This window comes from Vitis riparia, chromosome 18 (assembly GCF_004353265.1).
Source record: "Vitis riparia cultivar Riparia Gloire de Montpellier isolate 1030 chromosome 18, EGFV_Vit.rip_1.0, whole genome shotgun sequence".
NCBI lineage: Eukaryota > Viridiplantae > Streptophyta > Magnoliopsida > Vitales > Vitaceae > Vitis > Vitis riparia.
In genome coordinates this window covers 5514572-5537370 of record NC_048448.1, presented here as the reverse complement: position 1 = coordinate 5537370, position 22799 = coordinate 5514572, and the positions used below count along the sequence as shown (strand labels likewise).

The 22799-nt window shown below is 35.6% G+C and overlaps 1 protein-coding gene across 12 annotated transcripts; it reads left to right on the top strand.

Moving 5' to 3' along the window:
* The first annotated feature begins 5848 nt into the window (after window positions 1–5848).
* Window positions 5849–22262, top strand: LOC117905997 (putative disease resistance RPP13-like protein 1). 12 transcript variants are annotated; one of them, XM_034818912.1, is made up of 11 exons: window positions 5849–9898; window positions 10047–10137; window positions 10269–10311; window positions 10569–10679; window positions 10955–11089; window positions 11185–11361; window positions 12953–13376; window positions 13540–13714; window positions 13889–13958; window positions 14111–14184; window positions 15337–15879. In XM_034818912.1, the coding sequence occupies exon 1, from the start codon at window positions 5946–5948 to the stop codon at window positions 7854–7856; it is 1911 nt and encodes a 636-aa protein (XP_034674803.1). In that variant the 5' UTR covers window positions 5849–5945; the 3' UTR covers window positions 7857–9898; window positions 10047–10137; window positions 10269–10311; window positions 10569–10679; window positions 10955–11089; window positions 11185–11361; window positions 12953–13376; window positions 13540–13714; window positions 13889–13958; window positions 14111–14184; window positions 15337–15879. The 12 variants fall into 12 exon arrangements, with proteins under 12 accessions (XP_034674803.1, XP_034674804.1, XP_034674807.1 ...); XM_034818913.1 differs by having other exon boundaries at window positions 13540–13735; XM_034818916.1 differs by adding an exon at window positions 14280–14442 and having other exon boundaries at window positions 13540–13958; window positions 15334–15879.
* The last annotated feature ends 537 nt before the right edge of the window (window positions 22263–22799 follow it).

The following is a 22799-nucleotide window of genomic DNA, read 5'->3' as shown; positions in this document are numbered from 1 at the left end:
TAATCTTTTGATATAACAAGTTTTTTCTTTCTTTATGATCTATGTAAAAATATTCTTACAATGAAGATATTCTCATTATCATGAAATCTCCCGCTAAAATATTAATTTTCAAAAAACACAGCATGTATAGTTTCAATGATTTTAAGGCCCTCACCATAACGATAAAATCTAAAACTTTTTAATCTTTCAAGATAGTCGACAAAATAATAACCTATGGTTTTATAATCCAATTTCTTTATTTGTGAGTTAAAAATTTTAGTTTCAATTTGACATCCCCATACATGTAAATATTTTAAAGTTGATTTCTTGTCCATCTATAACTCATAAGGAGTTTTGTGAATAGTCTTACTAGGAACACGATTGAGAATGTGAATAACAGTTTTCAATACTTTACCCAACAAAAATTAAAGCAAAGTTGAATTACTCATTATACTTATTACTATGTCGATTAAAGTACAATTTTGTTGCTCTGTTACACCATTTTGCTCTAGTGTTTCAAGCATTGTGTAATTTGTAATGAGACCGTGCTTTCTTAAAAATAAGGTAAAAGCATTAGGATGTTGACTTGATTTAGTGAACCTACCATAATTTTCACCAACTCTATTAGATTTTACACTTTTAATTCACTAACTAAGTTGATTTTCAACCTTAGCTTTATAAATCTTGAAAACATCTAATGTTTCGGATTTTTCATGAATAAGATACGCATAAGAATGCCTTGAAAAGTCATTAATAAAACTAATAAAATACTTATATTCACTAGTAGTTAAAATTTGATAAGGTTTCCAAATGTCAATGTGAATACATTCTAACAATTCAATAGCCCTTAAGGCACTTTTCTTTTTTTAACCTCTATGTATTTTCTCTTTATGTATTCAACATAACTATTAAAATTAGAAAAATCGAGTGAAGTTAAAATTTCATTTTTAACAAGACGTTCAAACATTTATTTTGAAATATGACCCAATCGCTTATGCTACAATATGAATGAATTTTTATTCACTTTATTTTGTCTTTTAGAGAAGTCATGCACATGATAAGATAAAAGAAACGATAAATATTTGCAATCTAAATTCAATGAATAAAGATTACCACATAAAGTGTCAAAGCCAATCAAACAAGAGTTATAGAACAAGAAAACTCCACTGTTTGCAAGCTTTAATTCATAACCATAATAATCAAGTTTTGAAATTGAAATTAGATTTCTAGTAAAAATAGGAACATAAATTGTATTTACTAGATCCATGATGAAACCAGTATCCAAAATCAAGCGAAGAGTACCAATAGTGTCAATTTTCTTTTCTATTTTATTTCCCAAAGTAATGGTTCACTATTCTTTACTTAGTTTATTGCTTGTAAGGTATCCTTATAATGAATTTGTTACGAAAAATACACTTGTATCAGTGTCAATCCACATATTTGGTGGTATATCAACTAAATAAGATTCAAGAGATATTAAGCATTGAGTTTTACATTTTTTTTCCAACAAAACCTTAAAGCCATAACAATATTTTATTTTGTGACCTTTTTTGTGATAAAAATGACATTGTATTTTATTTTTGTCTTTTTGCCCATTGTAAGATGCATCATTACCTTGCTTATTTTTTTGTATCCTTACCTTTATTTGAGGATTTTTTATTTGGACTCACAATAATGAGATGAGCCATATTGAGTTTTTTCACCTTCAGCCTATTTTTTTCTTAAACACATATAACAATTAGTTTACTCATTTTTTTATTTAATTTTTAATTTTAATCTTCTATACATTACACTCTTGGATACCCAATCAATTTATTTATTTACAAATTGATACTTTTAAATAATATTTACACAAATATAATTATATATGACCATACATCATAGACAAAAAAGGTAATAGTAAAACCATTTTAACAGTTGTACAATGTAAGAATTGATTGACGAAATTCCTTTTACACCTTGAATAACGAAATTAGATTGTAAGTTTGCAAAAATCTTGATAGACTCATAAAATATTTTTTCAACCACAAATGGGGACCAAGTCCTTGAAAATTGATATGCACATTAGACTAAATTAGTAGCATTCCAATTACGAACTCTCCGAAGATGCTCATAAAAATTAGATGAAATTAGTTCTATTGGTATGAATGCTCATCCACAATCCCTAATGCATACGGGGATAAGCCATCCCCTAAACCCTATTAAATGGAAGAAGATAAGCCACACATATAGGGTTGGCCATAACCATAGGTCCATAACTAGTTTTTCAAATATTCAAAGCTTGGAAAACATAAGTCATAGCTTAGCAATGACCTTTAAAATGGATTAGTCATGCATATTCTTTTTTTAGTCTCACAATCCCTTGTGAATATCGTGTTCTACAAACTTTCTCCTATGTGAAGGGTAGTACCAAGGCTCTTTTGCAATGGCTGCCAGATTCTTGCTTCTTTTTGTTCTTCCATCTTTTGTATTTTTTTTAATATTGCATTAATCCACCATTGAACTAACTAGACTTTTTCAAACAAGGTTGCTACACTATGGTTATAAATTTCAAGGTGGTAGGTAAACATCGGGATCGTCTTCTTCCCTTCCAGTTGATTCACCGGCCCATGGGTTCCCTCATATTCTCCACCTTTACAGGCTTTGAAAAGTTGGCAAGTACTTGCTGCTAATTGATAAGGGTCTCTTTTCTAGGTGTTAAGGTAAATTCAAAACCAGCTGTGAACTCTGTCTATGTAGAAATTTTGGCAACTCCACAAAAAGTCTCGCAATCGTGGTGTGGACATGGAGCTTGCATTCTTATTTCAACTCTGTGTGTTTGACTGTTGGGTGGTGGGGTCTAGTGCTGAGTCCATCCCGCCATTGAACGCTTTTTATTTTGTATTTTTTAAAATTCCTATATTAAATGGCTAACATCATGCTTTCCAAGAAAAAAATGTTAAAATAATAATTTTTTATGTCTGCTTTACTCACCCATCAGGCAGTCACCGCTCACCACTCAATTGTTGTGTTTGGCCAAAAAGTCGAGTTTTGGGTCAAAATGGCCCATTTTTGAAAAAAATTGTAACATCTAACCACTTTTTTAAACTTATGTTCAAATTGACCTATTTGATGCCACGTAGGCGCTACATCATTAAAAAATATTTTATTTCGTCATTATAATGAAAGCCGGAGTTAGCAAACGCGACTTCATTTTTGTACTAAAACTGCAGTTGGCAAACGCGGCTTCATTTTTGTACTAAAGCCGCAGTTGGCAAATGTGGCTTCATATTTGTACTAAAGCCGTAGTTGGCAAATGCGGCTTCATTTTTGTACTAAAGTCGCAGTTGCCAAACGCGGATTCATATTGATAAATAGAAGATATTATAAATGAATATTTTATTTATTAATAAATTAATAATCTTAAAATAATAAACTTATATAACATATAAATAATATATAAATTTGTATAATTTATTAATTTAAGATAATTAATTTGTTAATTTTTAAGATATTAATTTGTTGTATTATGATAAATTTATCTTTATCGAAATAATAGTATAACAGTTGATAACTGAGATTTTAATTATAATATTTTTTTTTTACTTTCAAATTTAATTAAAAACTATTAAATTATAATTTATGATTGAAATTTAAAAAATATAGTTAAAGTCAAACAAACACGAATGGTGGATGATCGACGTCGACCTAGATTACTACCTCTACCACCACTTCTATTTCCAACTCTAGCCTCATCACTAGGAATGGCAACGGGGCGGGTTCGGGACGGGTCACCCTCATCCCAACCCCGTCCCGTTTATTCAAAATAAATCCCATCCCCGTCCCAAACCCGGGGCGGGGCGGGGTATGTAATCTCATCCCCGTTTTGAAATAATAATCAAAATCCCATCTCCGGCCGTTCCAACCCGAGTTGCCCAAAAACAGGTGAAAAGAAATGAGTTACAGACTGCTGAAATGAGGAAAATAAATTAGCAAAAAAACCACCTTGTTGCTATCAGATTACAAATCTGGATAATCCCAAATATCACCAACAAATTTCTCATCTTTTGCCTAGAAATTGACAAAAAAACACCCCAAACCAAACAAATCAACATTCAAATCTCTCATCGTTTGCCCAAAAACTACAAAAAAAACCCCAAACCAAAAAATCAACATTCAAAAAAAAAAAAATACCTAAAACGATTCCCATAAAGAAAATGGCAGTTTCGGAGGATTTCTGCATTGAGTACTCCAACTGTCCCAAACACACCATCTTTTAGCATTTTGACGAACACTTGAGTTGCTGATTGCATATTAGGGATGAGTTTCAGGGACGAGAACGAGGATGAGAGGGATTTGCGGAAGCCATTTCTTCACATTGGAGACTGGTACAGAAAGGGATCAAGGCAATCTAGTATGATGAGGTTGTCTCAGGTGATTCGAGACAGCTCCGCCTCTATCATCGTTTGTGTTCTCATCAACAACCCCAGGGACGAGAACCCTAAAACGAGAGAAAAAAACCTAAAACGGGAGAGGAAACGGGAGAGGAAGACCAGAAAGGATATGAAGTAAATATTTATATGTGGGGGGTAAAATTGTAATTCCATATTCGGGGCGGGGCGGGGTATATTGTTACTAAACCAGATCCCGCCCCGAACCCAATTCGGGGTTTTTTTAAAAAACCTGAACCCGTCCCATCCCCGATTACTGTGCTCCCATACCCGTTCTAATCGGGGCAGGGCGGGGCGGGTGACCCGAAAAACCCGCGAAATTGTCATTCCTACTCATCACAAATAGATGTTCTTCATGTGTCACATGCAATACCTGCTACAGTTACAGATGAGCGTCCAAAAAGGAAGAGAGTACCAGTTACACATAGGTTATCTCATTGTGGAGGCATGTGAGATTATATATGTTTTTTATTTCCACTATATTAATGTTTAGTGGATATTTTTTTGTGACTTTAATTAAACTATTAAAAATTACATTTTGTAGTAGACTTTTTGTAATTAATTTCATTAACTAATTTTGTAAAAAAATCTATATATGACAATTACGACTTAAGAGTATGTTATTATTTCGTTAAAGATAAATTTGTCATAATACAAATAAATTAATATCTTACAAAACGACAAATTAAATATTTTAAATTAATAAATTATACAATTTTATGTATTATTTATATGTTATATAAATTTATTATTTTAAGATTATTAATTTATTAATAAATAAAACATTCGTTTATAATATCTTCTATTTATCAATTTATGTTTGTTGAAGTAATACTAGAATTTTAAATTTAAATATAAATAATTTATTATTTAAGTATATTTTTAAATTTCATTCATAAATTGTAATTTAATAATTTTTAATTAAATTTTAAATTTAAATAAAAATTAACTAAAGTCGCAGTTGCCAACCGCGGCTTTAGTTAAAAAATGAAGTCGCGTTTGACAACTGCAATACAAAAATGAAGCCGTGTTTTCCAACTGCGGCTTTAGTATAAATACGAACCGCGTTTGCCAATTGCGGATTTAGTACAAAAATGAAGCCGCGTTTCCCAACTGCGGCTTTAGTACAAAAATGAAGCCATGTTTCCCAACTGTGATTTTACTATAATGATGAAAAAAATATTTTTTAATGACGTGGCGCCTACGTGGTATCAAAAATGTCAATTTGAACATAAATTTAAAAAAGTGGCGCCTACGTGGCATAAAAAAAAAAAAAAAAAAAAGGCTAATTTGAACATAAATTTAAAAAAGTGGTTAGACTTAGATGTTATAATTTTTTACGAAAATGGGCCATTTTGACCCAAAACTCAAAAAAGTCAGCATCTGGGTCCACCACCATCAATGATTCCTTCAAGCCTAACGCACTTTGGCAATAGAGGCCTGCCTTTACTCTTTACTCTGCAGTTCGCCGCTGTGTTTCTGCATTCTGCTTATCTTCACTTTTCCTGTATTGAATCTCGCTGAATTCCTTTTGCAATGGCGGACGCACTCCTCTCGGCTTCGCTTCAAGTTCTATTCGACAGATTGGCTTCTCCAGAGCTCATCAACTTTATCCGGGCACAAAAGCTCAGCCATGAACTCCTCACCAACTTTAAGAGGAAATTGCTGTTTGTCCACAAAGCGCTCAATGATGCGGAGATGAAGCAATTTTCAGACCCACTATTTAAAGACTGGCTGGTCCAAGTTATGGATGTTGTGTATCACGCGGAGGACCTGTTAGACGAGATCGCTACCGACGCTTTGCGGTCCCAGATCGAAGCTGCTGACTCCCAAGATAGCGGAACTCATCAGGTGTGGAACTGGAAAAAGGTCTCTGCTTGGGTCAAGGCTCCATTTGCTAGTCAAAGTATGGAGTCCAGGGTCAAGGGCTTGATTTCTCTACTTGAAAACACTGCACAAGAAAAAGTTGAGCTAGGGCTGAAAGAAGGTGAGGGCGAGAAACTGTCACCAAGATCACCATCCACTTCTCTGGTGGATGAGTCCTTTGTGTACGGCAGGAATGAAATTAAGGAGGAGATGGTGAAGTGGTTGCTTTCTGATAAGGAAAATGCAACAGGCAACAACATAGATGTGATATCCATAATGGGCATGGGCGGCAGCGGCAAGACGACACTCGCTCAGCTTCTCTATAACCATGATAGAGTGAAGCAACACTTCCACTTGAAAGCATGGGTCTGTGTTTCCACCGAGTTTTTTCTAATCGAGGAGGTAACAAAATCATTTCTTAAGGAAATCGGTTCTGAAACTAAATCAGACGACACCCTAAATTTGCTTCAGCTTAAACTCAAAGAGAGCGTAGGTAACAAGAAATTTCTGCTCGTTCTCGACGACGTCTGGGATATGAAGTCTCTTGATTGGGATGGCCTACGAATTCCACTCCTCGCTGCAGCAGAGGGAAGCAAGATTGTTGTGACCAGTCGTAGTGAAACTGCTGCAAAAATCATGCGTGCAATCCGTAGTCATCATCTGGGGACATTAAGCCCTGAAGATAGTTGGTCCCTACTTACAAAACTCGCATTTCCAAATGGAGATTCCAGCGCTTATCCTCAGCTTGAAACCATTGGCAGAGAGATTGTGGACAAGTGCCAAGGATTGCCTTTGGCTGTAAAAGCACTCGGGAGCCTCTTGTACTCTAAGGCCGATAAAAGAGAATGGGAAGATATTTTGAACAGCAAAACATGGCATTCCCAGACTGATCATGAAATTCTTCCATCTTTTAGATTGAGTTATCAGCATCTTTCTCCTCCTGTGAAGCGTTGTTTTGCTTACTGTTCAATTTTTGCTAAGGACCATGAATTTGACAAAAAGAAGCTGATTCTATTATGGATGGCAGAAGGGCTTTTACACGCGGGACAAAGGGACGAAAGAATGGAAGAGGTAGGTGAGTCATGTTTTAACGAGCTTGAAGCAAAGTCATTTTTCCAAAAATCTATTACAAAAGAATCATGTTTTGTAATACATGATTTAATACATGACTTGGCTCAACATATCTCAGGAGAATTTTGTGTTCAATTGGAACAGTATAAGGTGCAAAAAATAACTGAGATGACTCGCCATTTTTGCTACTCTAATAGTGATGATGACAGGATGGTTGTATTTCAAAAGTTTGAGGCTGTTGGTGAAGCTAAACATCTCAGAACCTTTCTGGACGAGAAGAAATATCCATACTTTGGGTTTTATACATTGAGTAAGAGAGTTTTACAAAATATATTACCAAAATTTAAATCCTTGCGTGTGTTGTCATTGTGTGCATACAAGACAACTGAAGTGCCTGATTCAATACACAATTTAACACAGTTGTGTTACTTGGATAGTTGGATCTCTCCTCAACACAGATTCAAAGATTACCTGAATCAGTATGTTGTTTATGCAATTTGCAAACAATGATACTGAGTAAATGCTGGAGTCTTCTTCAATTGCCTTCAAAGATGGGGAAGTTGATTAATTTGCGTTATCTTGATATTAGCGGAGTTATTTCATTGAAAGAAATGCCAAATGATATAGATCAATTAAAAAGTTTACAACAATTGCCTTATGTCATTGTGAGCCAAAAAAGTGGTTTCGGAATTGAAGGATTGAGGGAGTTTCCAGAGATTCGAGGAATACTTAAAATCTCAAACATGGAGAATGTGGTGTGTGTTAAGGATGCATTGCAAGCAAATATGAAGGATAAGAGATACCTCGATGAGTTATCCCTCAATTGGGACGAAATGATTAGCAATGATGTTATACAAAGTGGTGCAATAGATGATATTCTCAACAAGTTACAACCTCATCCAAATTTAAAAAAACTCTCCATCGTAAGCTATCCTGGTGTAACATTTCCTAATTGGCTTGGAGATCCTTCATTCTTGAATCTTGGGTCCCTTGAGCTTTCGGGTTGTGAGAATTGCTCAACATTGCCGCCACTTGGACAGCTACCTTGTCTTGAACATCTAGAGATTTCATGAAAGGAGTAGCGAGGGTGGGTAGTGAGTTTTATGGGAATTCTTTTTCCTCACTTCAGCCCTCCTTCCCATCCCTGCAAACTCTTATCATTTTCATTCATGGACAATTGGGAGACATGGTTATGTTGTGGAGGCAGACATGGAGAATTCCCTTGTCTCCAGAAGCTTTTTATGTGGAGCTGTCGCAAACTCACTGGGGAATTACTAATACACCTTCCTTCATTGAAGAAACTTTACCTTGATAGATGTCCGCAATTGCTTGTGCCTACACTTAACATTTCTGCTGCCTGTGGATTGCATTTGAAAAGGCAAGCTTGTGGGTTCACAGCTCTTCAAACTTCAGATATTGAAATTTCAAACGTCTCTCAGTTGAAGCAACTTCCAGTGGTACCCCACAATCTCTTCATTACAAAGTCTGATTCCGTGGAGTCTCTACTAGAGGAGGAAATCCTGCAAACCAACATGTATCGTTTAGAAATTTGTTGCTGCTCTTTTTCCAGATCCCTGAGCAAAGTTGGCTTACCCACTACATTGAAATTACTATCAATCTCTAACTGTACCAAAGTGGACCTTCTTCTACCTGTGTTGTTCAGATGCCATCACCCTGTCCTTAAAAGGCTATGGATCAATGGTGGTACCTACGATAATTCTCTCCCGTTATCCTTCTCAATATTGGACATCTTCCCCAGGTTGACTGAGTTCAAAATCAATGATCTTGAGGGGCTCGAGAAGCTCCGCATTTCGATTTCAGAGGGGGATCCCACATCTCTTCGTAAGTTAGAAATTAGAAGGTGCCCTAATCTTGTATACATCCAACTGCCCGCTGTCAACTCAATATACCATGAGATTTCCAATTGCTCCAAGCTCAGATTGCTGGCGTACACACATTCATCTCTGCAGCAACTGCGTTTAGAGGATTGTCCAGAAGTGTTGTTTCATGGGAGGGTTTGCCTTCCAACCTACGTGAACTTCAAATTTGTGGCTGCAACCAACTCGCGTCCCAGATGGACTGGGATTTGCAAAGACTGACCTCTCTTACTGAGTTCACAATCCTAGGTGGATGTGAAGACGCAGAATTATTTCCCAAGGAGTGCCTGCTGCCCTCCTCTCTGACTTCTCTTAAAATTGTAAAGCTTCCGAATCTCAAGTCTCTTGACAGCAAGGGGCTTCAAAAACTCACCTCTCTTGTAAAATTATGGATCACGGATTGCCCTGAACTCCAATCCTTGACAGAAGCAGGTCTTCACCACCTCACCAGTCTTGAAATCTTGAATATCCACAAATGCCCTAAACTCCAATACTTGACAAAAGAGAGACTGCCAGACTCACTCTCTCATCTGAATGTCTGCGAGTGTCCTTCACTGGAACAACGTTGCCAATTTGAGAAAGGGCCAGAATGGCGTCATATATCTCACATTTCAAAAATAGTGATCGATAATGTGCTTTTTTGATGAAAGTGGCACTGCACCAACATGTAGTCAAGTAATTGTTTTGTGCTTAAACCCACTTTCTTTAGAAAATTTATGTTCCAATTCATAAAGTAGCCAACCAAATTTCTAATCTCAAGAATATATCCGGAAAATTCCTTGGTTCCGTTTATTTGATTTAAGATTTTATTCTTCTTTTGAAGCTTCAAGCCTGGGACGAATATTGAAGGGCTATAAATGAGGATTCAACCTAGGTGCTCACATTTTAACACAGACAATTCTCATATTTTAACGGTACTCATATTTTCATGCTCTGTTTTTTTTTGGCAGTATGCATGACCCAAGTGACCCACTTAATAACTGTGGAAGAAAAACATGGATGCTTTGGTTTTTCCTCACTTTCTCTGTTGATGTCTCTTATACAGGCATGGAGGAAACCATGGATGTATTCTAGTTAACTACTTATTAGTAAGTAATACTAATTTCTTATGACTCTGATGTCTTATTTTTCACATTCCCAATAGCCCACACAATGGTGGAGCTCATCCTTTTTGAAAGAAAATACCTCACTATTTAAGGTTTTTTTTTATAAAAAAAAATCAATTTTATTATGTTTGATACCAGAATTACTTTAGTCTTCTACATTGTTAAGGTCTTGATCTCCTTTTTGCATTCAAAGGCCCTTGATCTGCTCAACACTCATGAAGAATTGTACATCTACACAGGTCATTGGTTGGTCTGGTTGTTGGAGATTTGGGCAGGCAACAAACTCTATTTGTTTGACTTTAGAAGTTCTCCCACAAAGAAAAAAGGAGCAAAAGGAAGTTTGATCCTAGGTAATTCACATTTTAGCTTTAATTTACCTTTCCGAATGGGCAAAGATGAACCTATCTATGTATTTATCTCCTGCAGGAACATGTGGATAGATTTTTAGGTAATTCATGGTTATTCAACTATGTTCTTAGTTGGGCACTTATTACCTTTTGCAAGTGGTTTTTAGGATAATTGCTTGCATTGCACATGTTTTGACTTTACTCCATTCAATATCAAACTAAATTAATCACTACTTTTTGTTTTTTTTTTTTTCTTTTCTGTCCATGTTCCATATCAGTAACCAGGATGAGCATAGAAGACTTCTTACGAGGAACAAATTAAGTTTGATTATGATAATAGCAGCCTGCATTGATTGGGAGTCTCTGTAACAAAAACTAGTCTATTTTTGCACTAAGTGGTTGGCCTTTTAAAGGTAGGCTAATAGACTTAAATGTTTGTTAGGAAGCTGATGCACTTGTTTCTGTCCCAATTTTAACGTTGTTTTGTTCTTGTTTTGGCATTTCTTAGGTCTTGACCATGATTAGGAATTTCTGTATATTTTCTGTTGTCGTGGAGATGATCATTGACATCAATGTCATGGATACCATTTCAGTCTGTAGTTATGGATCACAAGAGAAGACATAAATCTTCTTATGCTTGGTTCTCATTTGCAGAATTATCATTGGCATGCCTGCACTTCTATCAGTGAGTATGAGTATTAATTCCATAGTCTTAATGAAGGTGTCCAAGTCTTAACAAAGGTTTATACCATGAAACTCCCAAGAACTATATTACAACTAAATTGATCTTGATTTAAGACCTTTTGTAGTTCAATTTTCCATTTTGATGTCTTTATTATCTTGAAGTAGTTAAGAGTGTAATTCCCTCATTGAACCAACTGATTTTGTATAGAAATGATAATTCTAAGCTTATTTACCATCTTCATGAATTAGGAAATTTACTCTTCTATATTTCCAGACTTTCTAATGATTAAAGAATGGGTGAATTAATCAATAGAATATTCGGTTATGTATTTTGTTATTTCTCTGACTATATATTTCTCACCTCTTATTAGGAGCAGAGTTGATTGTGGACTATCGCAATATAAGATCTATTCTCAATCCTAGGAAAGTTTGTTTTGACAGCTTATTCAACTATTAGTCTAGCTGAACAAGCCTTAAAAACAATACTGGAGATGTGCATTATATGTAACTAGGTTCTATTTGACCAACCAAAAAGGACTCAAGTATGGATGGCAGCCCATGCTTGGTTGGGTTGGGTTACAATCAGGCTCAGGTGCCTGCGCATGGGGAGAGACTTTAGCCTAAAATTAAGTGACTGTTTAGATGCACTTCATGTTTTCTATTTTTAAAATCGGAAAATAGTAATAACTCTTGTATTTTAACTCTTAAAAGGCTTAACATTGAAACAATAATAGTGTTAAGTCCATTCTAGAATCTGTAAAGGAGGTTTTATGTAGCTAGAAGGGCTCTTTTGTGGGGAAAAAAAGGAAAAAATTGTGGAAGTCCATTCCGCTATACATTTTTTGGACAATATGGAAGGAGAATAATAGGCTAGCTTTTAAAGGAGGGGGGGAAGGAGGGGGGGGGGGGGGGGGGGTGGGGGGGTGGGGGGTGTTAGCATTTCAGAAGTTAAAAACTTCGTTTGTGTACAATATTTGGGGTTGGGCTAAAGTGTACATTGATATGGAGTTGAATTCCCTAATAGGATTCTTGGAGTGGTTAGCCTCCAATTAGGGGTTGGGTTGTTTTGTTTTTTGGTTGAGAGGCCATAGCCGCCTCGTATACTCCTTGTATGCTTTGCGGCTTTTAAGCCTTCTTTAATATATGTGCTTGCTTATAAAAAAAAATAATAGTGTTAAAAACTGTTTAATATAATCAAGGTATAAAAGAAATTTTACTATCTCAAATTTTAAAAATTTCTGAAAGTGATATTTAAAGATACGAGGTAAATCCATACTTTTTGTATAAGACACTTTACTTTTATATAAGAGCTTCTGATTTTAAAAACAAAAAACAAAAAATGTATCCAATAGATGACGATAAGTTGTAACTTGTAACCTTTGTTCTTTATTATCACGAGGAATATTGAGAGAAACAGTTTGTCGAATTTATAAAGTTTCCAATAGTTGCCAGATTGAGTTAACCTCCTCCTATAAGAAGATAAGAGACCTTGGGAGTGACCATTGGTCTATTACTACAGGGCAACATTTGATTATGATGGAGCTTTTAGATCATATAAGCACTCAAATGCTTCTTCTTGGTCTGTTGTGCAGGCAATGCCTGACGACATTTGCAGCATAGGCACCAGTGGCTGTGGCAGTGGGATTTGTGGATTTAACAGCTATTGTATTGTTTGATGAAGAGGGGAGGCTGTCCAGATGTGTGTGCCTATATAGGTATTCCTTCTTGGATCCAGATTCTAAAGACCAAATTTTCTCAAATGCCCGGTTGCCAAGAAAATGAAGGGGAAGCACAGAAGAATGCAGTAGAGTTCATATAATTGTGAACTTCATATTGGATGGGCTATTGACAAGCAAAATCAAGTTCCAGACAGAACATAATCCCACGTCTCTTCAGTACTTGCAAATAAGAGGATACCCTGATCTTGTATAAATGCAATTGTTCCCTCTCAACTCCAAAAATAGTGATCAATGGTGTGTTATTTTAATGACAGTGGTACTACACATATACGGTCAGGTAATTTGTTCTATGCTTAAACTTATTTTATTCAGAAAAGTTATGTTCTGATTCATAAAGTAGCTTGCCAAGTACTTATGTTTCAAAATTTCTAACGATCTCTAGAATTGCATGTCTGCATAATTCATTTGCTGGCCTTATTGTTGGGAATTTGATTGTGCAGCATGCTCTATTTGTTTGATTGAAGAATTTTCCAATGAAGAAAAGGAGAGTAAAAGAAGATTGATCCTCAGTAATTCACATTTTTACAAAGTCCGTTATCATATTTTCATGACCTCTTCAGTTTGCCTTCTTGAATAGGCAAAGATGACTCTTAGCTACCTTTGTATTTATCTCATGTAAGAACATGACATTTTGAGGTAGTTTGTGGTTATTGAATATGTATTGAATCTTACAACATCATAATATATTTTTAGTTGGCTGCTTATGTACATGTTTTAACTTTGCTTCATTCGATATCAAACTAAATTAATCACTACTTTTTTCCTTTTCTTTCTCTGTCTCATTTTAAGTAACGAGGATCAGCATAGAAGACTTATTATGAGAAATAAAGTATGATATGACCATGGAAAAACATGTGAGGTAAACAACAGTAATTTTATGTCAATATATTTTTAAATTTGGGATCATTTGGAAAACTACAGTTCCAAAAGCAATATTTTTATGTGAAGTATTTTATGATTATTGAATTCATCAAATTTTCTTCTTATCTAAACCCTCTGTTGGTTCAACAGCTTGCACTGATTGGGAGCCCCTGTAAAAAAAACCTGGTCTATTTTGCACTAACCCAGTGGACTACCTTCAAAAGGTGAGCAGATAGACATAAATCTTTGTTAGGTAGTTGATGCACTTGTTTTTGTCCCAATTTTGATGTTCTTTTGTTCTTGTTTTGGCTTTTCTTAGGTCTTGACTATGACTAGATGATTATTGAGACGATAATTTGCAGAATTGTCGTTGCCATGCCTATACTTCTGTCTCTAACTATGAGCATTGATTCTCATTTTTTATTTGAGTTGGAGCCACCTGTTTATTCACAAAGAAAATTAGAGTCCAAGTCTAAATGAAGGTTTACACCATGAAACTCCCATGAAGAACATTGTAATTAAATTGTCTTGACTTTCAAACTTTTTGCAGTTCTGTTTTCCATTTCGATGTTATTATCTTAAAGTAATTCAGAGCAATTCCCTCATTGAACTTTTTGATTTTGTATAGAAATGATGATTTTGAGTTTATTCCCCATCTTCATGCTTTAGAAAATTTACTCTTCTTTATTTTGAGCTTGTTCATCACCTCTTATCAAGAGAGCTGGTCGTTGACTAGCTTAAATATTCTCCAGATTTATTTTTATTTTTTAAAACATTTTATGATACAAGGTTTGTTCTCAATCTCGGGAAAGTTCGTTTTGAGAGCGAATTTGACTATGAGTCAAGCTGAACTTAGGCCAAATACTGGGCATGAGCATTTTATGTGACTCAATTCTATTCGACCAACGTCAATGGTATCAAGTATGGATGGCCCTTGCTTGGTTGGGTCGAGTTGCAATCAGACTCAAGGACCATCACACTGGAAGAGTCTTAAGCTGAAAATGAAGTTGTAATTTGTAACCTTTGGTCTTGAATTTTGTCACAAAGGAAAAGGATATTGACAGAGGTTACATTGCTTTCCACTGGTTGACATTGTCTCATGATTTTCTTTTTCATACTTCTCTAGTAGCTTAAGATCATATAGAATGTACTCGTGATTGAATAGTTAAAGAGGCCAAAACCACATGTTTTGACCAAATTAATTGATGACCTGCTTAAATTAACATGGTGATTTCCAGGTTTTTTTACTTATTCTATGCTTATTCTACCAAGTTTTTCTTGATTGGTAGCCAATTTTTTTTTTTTTTTTTATAAAAAATATGGCTTTACTCATTTACTTATGGTAACCAAATCTTCCAATCCCGGTTTCCTAGCAGATGAAGGGGAAGTAGAGAAGAATGCAGCAGAGTTCATAGATTAAAAAACATAGTCTGGCAAGTCTCTGATTATGAACTTCGGATTGGATGGGCTGTTGGCAAGGAGAAATTTTAAACAGTTTTGTAAAGAGGATTGCTTCTGTGCAGTAGCCATTTATACAGACATGGCAGAAGAGATTTCCTCTGTCCTGTGGAAGACAGAGCAAAAGTCTTGCAAAGAGGCCCAGATAAGTCTACCTTGATCCTTGTTGGGTCACTACTTCCTTGGCAGCTCAGTGTTCTTCAATCTCTTTTTGGGGATAGCTATAGCCGTGGGTGCTGTCTTCTGATAATGTAAGAAACTGCTCAGTCTCCAGTTTGTTTCAAACATACTGGGGACTACTACTGTTATACTCTTAGTTTGTATCCACATTATGACATTGAACCTAAGGAAATTTTTTAAAAAAGTAGCATAATCTTGTTACCTTTTATGTAACATGCCATCTTGGAACATGATTAATCAATATAATTAGTTTCTTTCAAGGTACTAATTATGTTCTTCTATATGCAACTAGTGAACATGGATTACCAAACAGCTTAATCTTTTCGCCAAAGTTGAAAGCTGGGGAAAGAATGAAAGGGTATTCCTTGGTCTTTTCTCAGGAGCCAAACACAGTTTTAAACAACTGTGTTTGACAAACATGATATAAACCATCAAAATGATACTTGTAATTCTATAATTTGAAATTACAAGTAAATATCCTTATTTTTAAAAAGAAAGAAAATAATTCTAAGTATCTAAATAAATAAGAGATACAATAACTAAATATATTAATAACTTATGGGTTGTAAGACACCCGAGTGGATATTACGAGAGGGCAACTAAATAAAGTTACAAGCAAATAAAAAATTAAAATAAGTAATGATGGGTTTCAATACACTTTCTTTAAAATAAAATAAAAAATTTATATTAAATTAAAAAATCCTTGTAAAAAAATTTAGTTGAAGCCATTGGTCACCAGTTTGAGTCATTTCAAGACCGCTAGAGGTTTACTTGGTCGTTAACTTCAAGGTCCCTGTGGGATTAGTGGAGGCCAACACTTAGACATCCACGGTTATAAAAATAAAAAATAAAAATAAAATAACAAATAAAAAATTATATTATTGCACATTTTTTATATTGATTATTTCATGATGATTTTTTTAATCAAGAAAAATGTTGTTGAATAGAATACAAAAGTTGTTTCAATTCTTCTCAAATCCTGATTTTTATTTTTATTTTTCAAAATTTTCTATTAAATATAATTAATTTATTTTGTTAATTTTAATATTTGTTGTATTCTGGGAGGCTGTAGTAAGAGAAATAACACAAGAAGGACATCTAGAAATTTCTTTACCCAAATCTTTCCAAGCATACGCGGCACACCGATACGCCGATACACCAAGCGGCAAACTGACTCGGTGAGTAGCGAGAGGAGGTTATCTCCATCAACGTACTCCATCTCGGTGAGCATGATGTGGGACGACTGGAATAACTGGGACGACGACGTTTCGCAACCCCAAGAAGAGCCACCCCCTGATTCTCCCCTCAATTTCGATTTCCTTTCTCTTCTATCCAAGCCCAAGGTTCAGTTTCCACAGCCCGTTCTCTTTTACCAAACTTAGGGTTCATTCACAAACTCCACCACTTACTTTTATTTTTTCACGTGTAGGATTACTATGGGATGTTGGAGGTGGATTATGATGCTACGGAGGATGCCATCAGGTCCAATTTTATCCGTCTCGCATTGGTTTGTAACTTAACTTGTTATTCCCTGGATCATCGCTGTTTGTTCATTTGATTATTGTTGTGAATAGGGAACTATCATCTAATGGTGTAATTGGAGGTTTATTTTTTTTTGAATGGGGTTGTGCAGAAATGGCATCCAGACAAGCAGAAAGATCCGGACAACTCCACTATAAGATTTCAGGAGATAAATGAGGCTTACCAGGGTCAGTGTTATTTTTTAATTTTTTAATTTTAATTTTAATTTTTAATTTTTGAAAAGTTTTCACGCATTTCAGTGGTCTGTTTTTCTGAATTGAATTATGGGGCTGTTTAGTTTGATCGAGTGATATTCAGTATACAAATAACGAGGGTTTGGTTTGTTTCCACTTCCCAGTTATCAACTAGAAAGAGAGTAATACATTCTCCAAAGGAAAAAACATTTGCTTGACAGACTATAGCGCGTGCATTTTGTTAATAATTGAATCAGTACATTAGCCTTTACAAAGCATTTGAGCATGGAAATTGATTATTATGCTGTGGAGGCTTAACAAAATTTAGCAAGATGAGACACAAATGGGTCTTTAAAAATGATCCTTAAAAACTTATTGTTTATTTTCTGCAGTGTTTGGGAAACAGAGGGACCCATTCAAAATACCAGCCTCATTAAAAATGGAAAAAAGAGAATTAAGACAAGAATAAAAGAAATGGAGAAAACTACATATGCATTAAGGTGAAAATCAAATAGGAGTAATTCTATCTGATCTTTGTTATTTCTTTTTAAGAAGAATAATGATTTGATCTTGCAAATAGAATTAGTTTTATTTTTATTTAAAAATTTTCATCTGAAGAACCAATGCAGCATTGCTTCTATATTAAGCCCATGCAATCCTGTGCCATTTTGATTAGGGAGCATCTGGAAGTACCAAGGAAATGGAATTTTGCTGCTTTGTTTTGCTTAGAATTTGAGGTTTCAAATTCATCCACCATCTACTTTCCATGTTATCAAACATTGGATTAGATTTGTTAAATTTGTAAATGTGTTCCTTTCTGCTTCAGATTGGATAATATCAGGAGAGCCTCACTAACACTAATGGATTCTGTACTATTCACTCTGCTGGAGAAAGGCCTGTGGAGGTCTGCAAGGAGGGCCACCATGCTTTTATCACGTGTAATATTCTGGAATATGCTTTGATATAGGTCTGCTGTATAGCATTTTAGGTGAAGCAGGATAAAATAGTTGCAAGATGGAAATGGTTTTTAGTCAAATAAAGGGTTGTGGAGTTATAAGCAACATCAAGATGAAGCCTTCCAAATTGACAAATATACAAACTCTATTAAATTTAGACAACTAGAATTCCAAGGAACCAGAAATCCTACCCTGAGATGGCCAAATGTGGCCAAAACGTATAAAGATCGAAAGAGCTGTTCATAGAACTATACTTACCCAGATAGAGGATAGAGTGCATTGATTCATACATGGATTTCTCTCCTTATGACAAGTTCCATTCATACAGATAATGGGGTTGTATCCAGATCTTGATTCATTATTTCCTTCTTTTTTCCTTCAAATTTGATTGCCTTGACTACGAGCTTTAAATCTGCAAGGAAACACTGTTGTTAATCATTACCTGCTAAGGTGGAACATAGACTAGCTAGCTGTGCCTAGGAAAGATGGAAGCCCATCATAGAGCAGTTTACTAAAAGTAGAAAACTGCTGAGCCAAGAGAAGGCGGCCTCTCTTGGGAAACCTGGCCTAATTTCTCTTCTTTCTCTTTTATCTTGGTTTCTGTATTTCCTTATGGACACAGAATGTAAAAAGATGGGGGAAGAAGCAACCTGACTCTGATTGACCTTGGCAGATAATAAAGGGTGTATTCAACTACCAATTTGTCAATTGGAGTTTGTGTCCACAGTGGGGGTTTTGGATATTCACTTGTCAGTTGTTGTGAACAAAGCTTTACTAGGTGAGTAGTTATTATGGATATTTGGGATTCAGAGTGCTACTCGTTGAGGAAATTTCTGGTCAGTGGGAGCTTATGGACTAGTCATGGGGGAGGGGGCCTAGAAAGGAGTTATGAAATAGACATGTTTAGGGAGAAAACACATTTCATTGTGACAAATGGACTGAGAGGGTCATTTTGGTATGATAGTTTGGAGCAACTCAGCTTGAGAGTACCATCCCTGGAAATGTATGTTATTATTACATCTCAAAGAAGATGCAAAGCAGGGAATTTAGTGGGATCAGGTTTCCCATCTTTAGTCATTCATGTTCCTTGTTTCTTTTGATTCCATCTCATGTGTCTGCTTCCTTTGCTAGACGCTAAGTCCAAAAAGTGGTTTCTCCAGAGAATAAAAGGAAGCCTCTATCTAGAATACAGGCTGGTTGTGTAAGCATCAACTTGTCTTGTATTATGCATTTATTCAACGGGAAATGCAACATGAACATGAGAAAAGTTGGGTTTGTTTGTAGGATGTATTTCTCTGCATCTTCAAATGCAACCTTACAGTATTATATCCATTAATGTCCTGTGTGTTCTCTTTGAATCACTTGTTAATGATAATTAGTTGTATGTGACTTGTGCAACATAGGATGAACTTCCTCCTCATCTGACTTAAAAAAAGGTTATTTCACATTAATGTAGTTGGAATTATTGATTAGTTCTGATGGGATTATTCGAAATCCAAGAACTAGAAGGGTGTTTGGTAAAACTCAATACTTAATGTTTAATGACTTAAAAATAATTTTAAGGTAAATCATGCTTAAGTTATCATGTCATTAAGTTGATTTACCAAGTTATTTTTAACTTTAAGTCACAATATTAAGTTATTTTACCAAACATACTTAATATGCTTAATCGGTTAAATTAAGTTGTTAAATCATATTAAGTCCACTGGTTGATTTATCAAATGCCCTCTAAGTGATTTGTGCTGTTTGATGAGTAGTGAGCAAGCTTTTATATTTACCCCTTTTAAGGCCTCATCTGAAAGTAAGGATTTTATCTAGTGGGTGAAGTTGAAATGCATTGAGGAAATTATACTGCCACTATTTGGCTGGCAGACAAATGATTCCCCAGCCTAGATCCAGGTGTGTGTTATTCTTGTAGAGGAATCCTTTCCTTCATTTGAGGGGAATGAGTTCAACTTCTCTAACAAGCCAACTCTGGGGGGGCTATCTCCTTTGTTTCAGCAACTACATGCTCTACAACCCCACATATTCTTTGTAAACATGCATACCCTTTTCCCCCTCATCCTTGTATCATTGTGATTAAATGATCCATAAATTTGTCATCAACATGTACTTCTATATTTTGATATTGATGATAGTACTTGCATATTTGGGGCCCATGAGAACAGAACAGGCTATAGCTTTTTTTTCCAAATCAGTTAGAATTCAGTTAATTCCACAGGGAAGTCTTTCAAGTGAAGTTCATGAGAAACACCCTTCCTGTATAGAATAATCTACGAATACTGTAGGTTTCACTGTTCATTATTCAAATATTAAGGAGGCAATGAAGCATATTGAAGGTCAAGAACCAAAGATCATGATTAGATTACTGTGCCAAGGTTAATGGTGCATGGAGATATGAGCCCTAATGTTTTCAACAGTAAATGAATAATACAACTTATTTGGTCATATCTCAAGTGATTCAAATTAATCTTTGCTGAATGGAATTGTGGCCAATGCGTCTGCATCCCCACAAGCAAGTGACCAACACCAACCTGAACACCCCATGCTTCTCCTTTTCCCTCTTCCTTTCTTCTTCTTTCCTCTCCTGTTCTATTCACAAATTTGTGCAGTTGCTGGTATGCAATGCTCTTTAGCTGTTGACTCATTACTTGAACATAAGTATGTATCCTGCTTTCATATTGTCCCTAAATGCATCACAGTTTTGAAGGCTTGGACTATTTTGAGGGGTGTTCATTCATGTTGTCTTTAGTTACTGTTAAAGAACCAATAAAAAAAATTAAGAAAAAAGAAAAGAAAAGCAATCAAAACAACATTACTAGACTGTAACAAGTGGCTTTGAATTTAATATTTGGTTTTTTTAATTCTATTTAACAGTTTTGAGTGATCCTGCCAAAAGGAGGGGATATGACAAGAGAAAAGGATTGCTACATGTCTATGATTATAACATGATTGTAAGAGTTCCTCTTCTACAAAACATTCATGTTCTTTATATGCTTTTATTTTGTCTTGCTTTTTTTTTGCCTTGAAATATTCTGTTTCCTTTTTGGTTTGGTGCAGGAATACCTGGATCGTAATAAAGGTCTTATATTAACATGCAATGGCCTTGGGATCAGGCATTCAATATGGTGAATCAAAAAGACATGCACAGATATCTTTTAGTTCATCTGATACGATTCTTGCAGTACTGGCACTTATTTGCTCATACTGCAAGTTGCACAGTTGGGGATGCAAAACTGCAGCACGTAGTGGAGGATTAGAATTCACCTTTGTTAATGTATAGTAAAAACTGGGAGAAAAAGGACGAAGTACCCCTTACCTTCATGTCATCTAACATCTTATGCTTGTCCGCTTTATATCTTGTTTTGGGGCTGTTGAAGGGCGAATCTTTCACAGCTGTTGTTTTTCTCATCTCTGGAGAAGTGGTGAGCTCTCGATTGCTCAAAATTCTGGATGAAATAAACAAATTTGAACTTCTAGATAAATGACATTCAAGGAAAGATGATTATGAGACAGACGACTATAATGAAGTGGTTAGGCCATGGGATGTTGAATTGGTTGGGCAGTAGGTTTGCCCTTAGTGCTTGGATTATCAATTTTCTTGAAGCAGTTGGTGATGAAGCCAACATCAGGGGGGATTGCTTATTGCTGCTTCTGAGCTTTGGGTGTTTGTGAGTTTGCTTGCTGATCAACAATATTTTGATGCTTTATAGTATGAGGTATAGCTTCTTTCAGTGGTAAGATTGTCAGCCACTCAAACTCATTCAAGGTGAAGTGCCAACCTCATTTGGTAGATGTATGGTGATTGGTGGGAAGTGTTACAGCTATGGATCTTGAAACATTGCAGTGGAAAACCTTGTAAGCAATGAAAACACCTCCCATTTTTAACGTTTGGCTTTATCATATGAAACCTACATGTTATTCACTTCGCAAGAACATAAACAGAAAGCTTAAATGAGGAAGGGCCACCTTGAAGAAGCCTTTCAACTGGAATTTTTTTGTTTTTTCTCCTTATTTATTTTGCTCGGTTCTCTGGCAGGCTTCACTAAAAATTACAAAAATGGGAAAAGTGTGTTTTGGGCTGGTAATATGGAAAAAATGAGAAATTGGAACCCAACTTTGGGAGCCGAAGCATACTTTTCCATTACAAAAACAAGACAGCTGCTCGGTCTGTATAGCATCGTTCATTCCAGCTTCCATTGGTAGGGCTAGGCAAGTCAGGTAATGATGATTCCATGGGGGAGTGACATCCTGTTCAATGTCCACTGTTTCTACATCCAATTTGCAATGTCTCACCCTTGCATTGAGGGACCAGCCGAGCAGCCCAAAATCTAGATGCCATTTGGGCATGTCGGGTCTCCATGGTCCCATTTCTGTTCTGTTTGGTGAGTATGAGAAACTTTGGGCAATCCATCCTTGGCAGCCTTTAATCTAATTCAGTTTTAACTTGGCTGTTAAGAGGGGCGTAGTCGAGATTCACTCCGATAACACCTTGGTTCAATTGTCTAGCGGTTGGAGCAGGTGGACAGC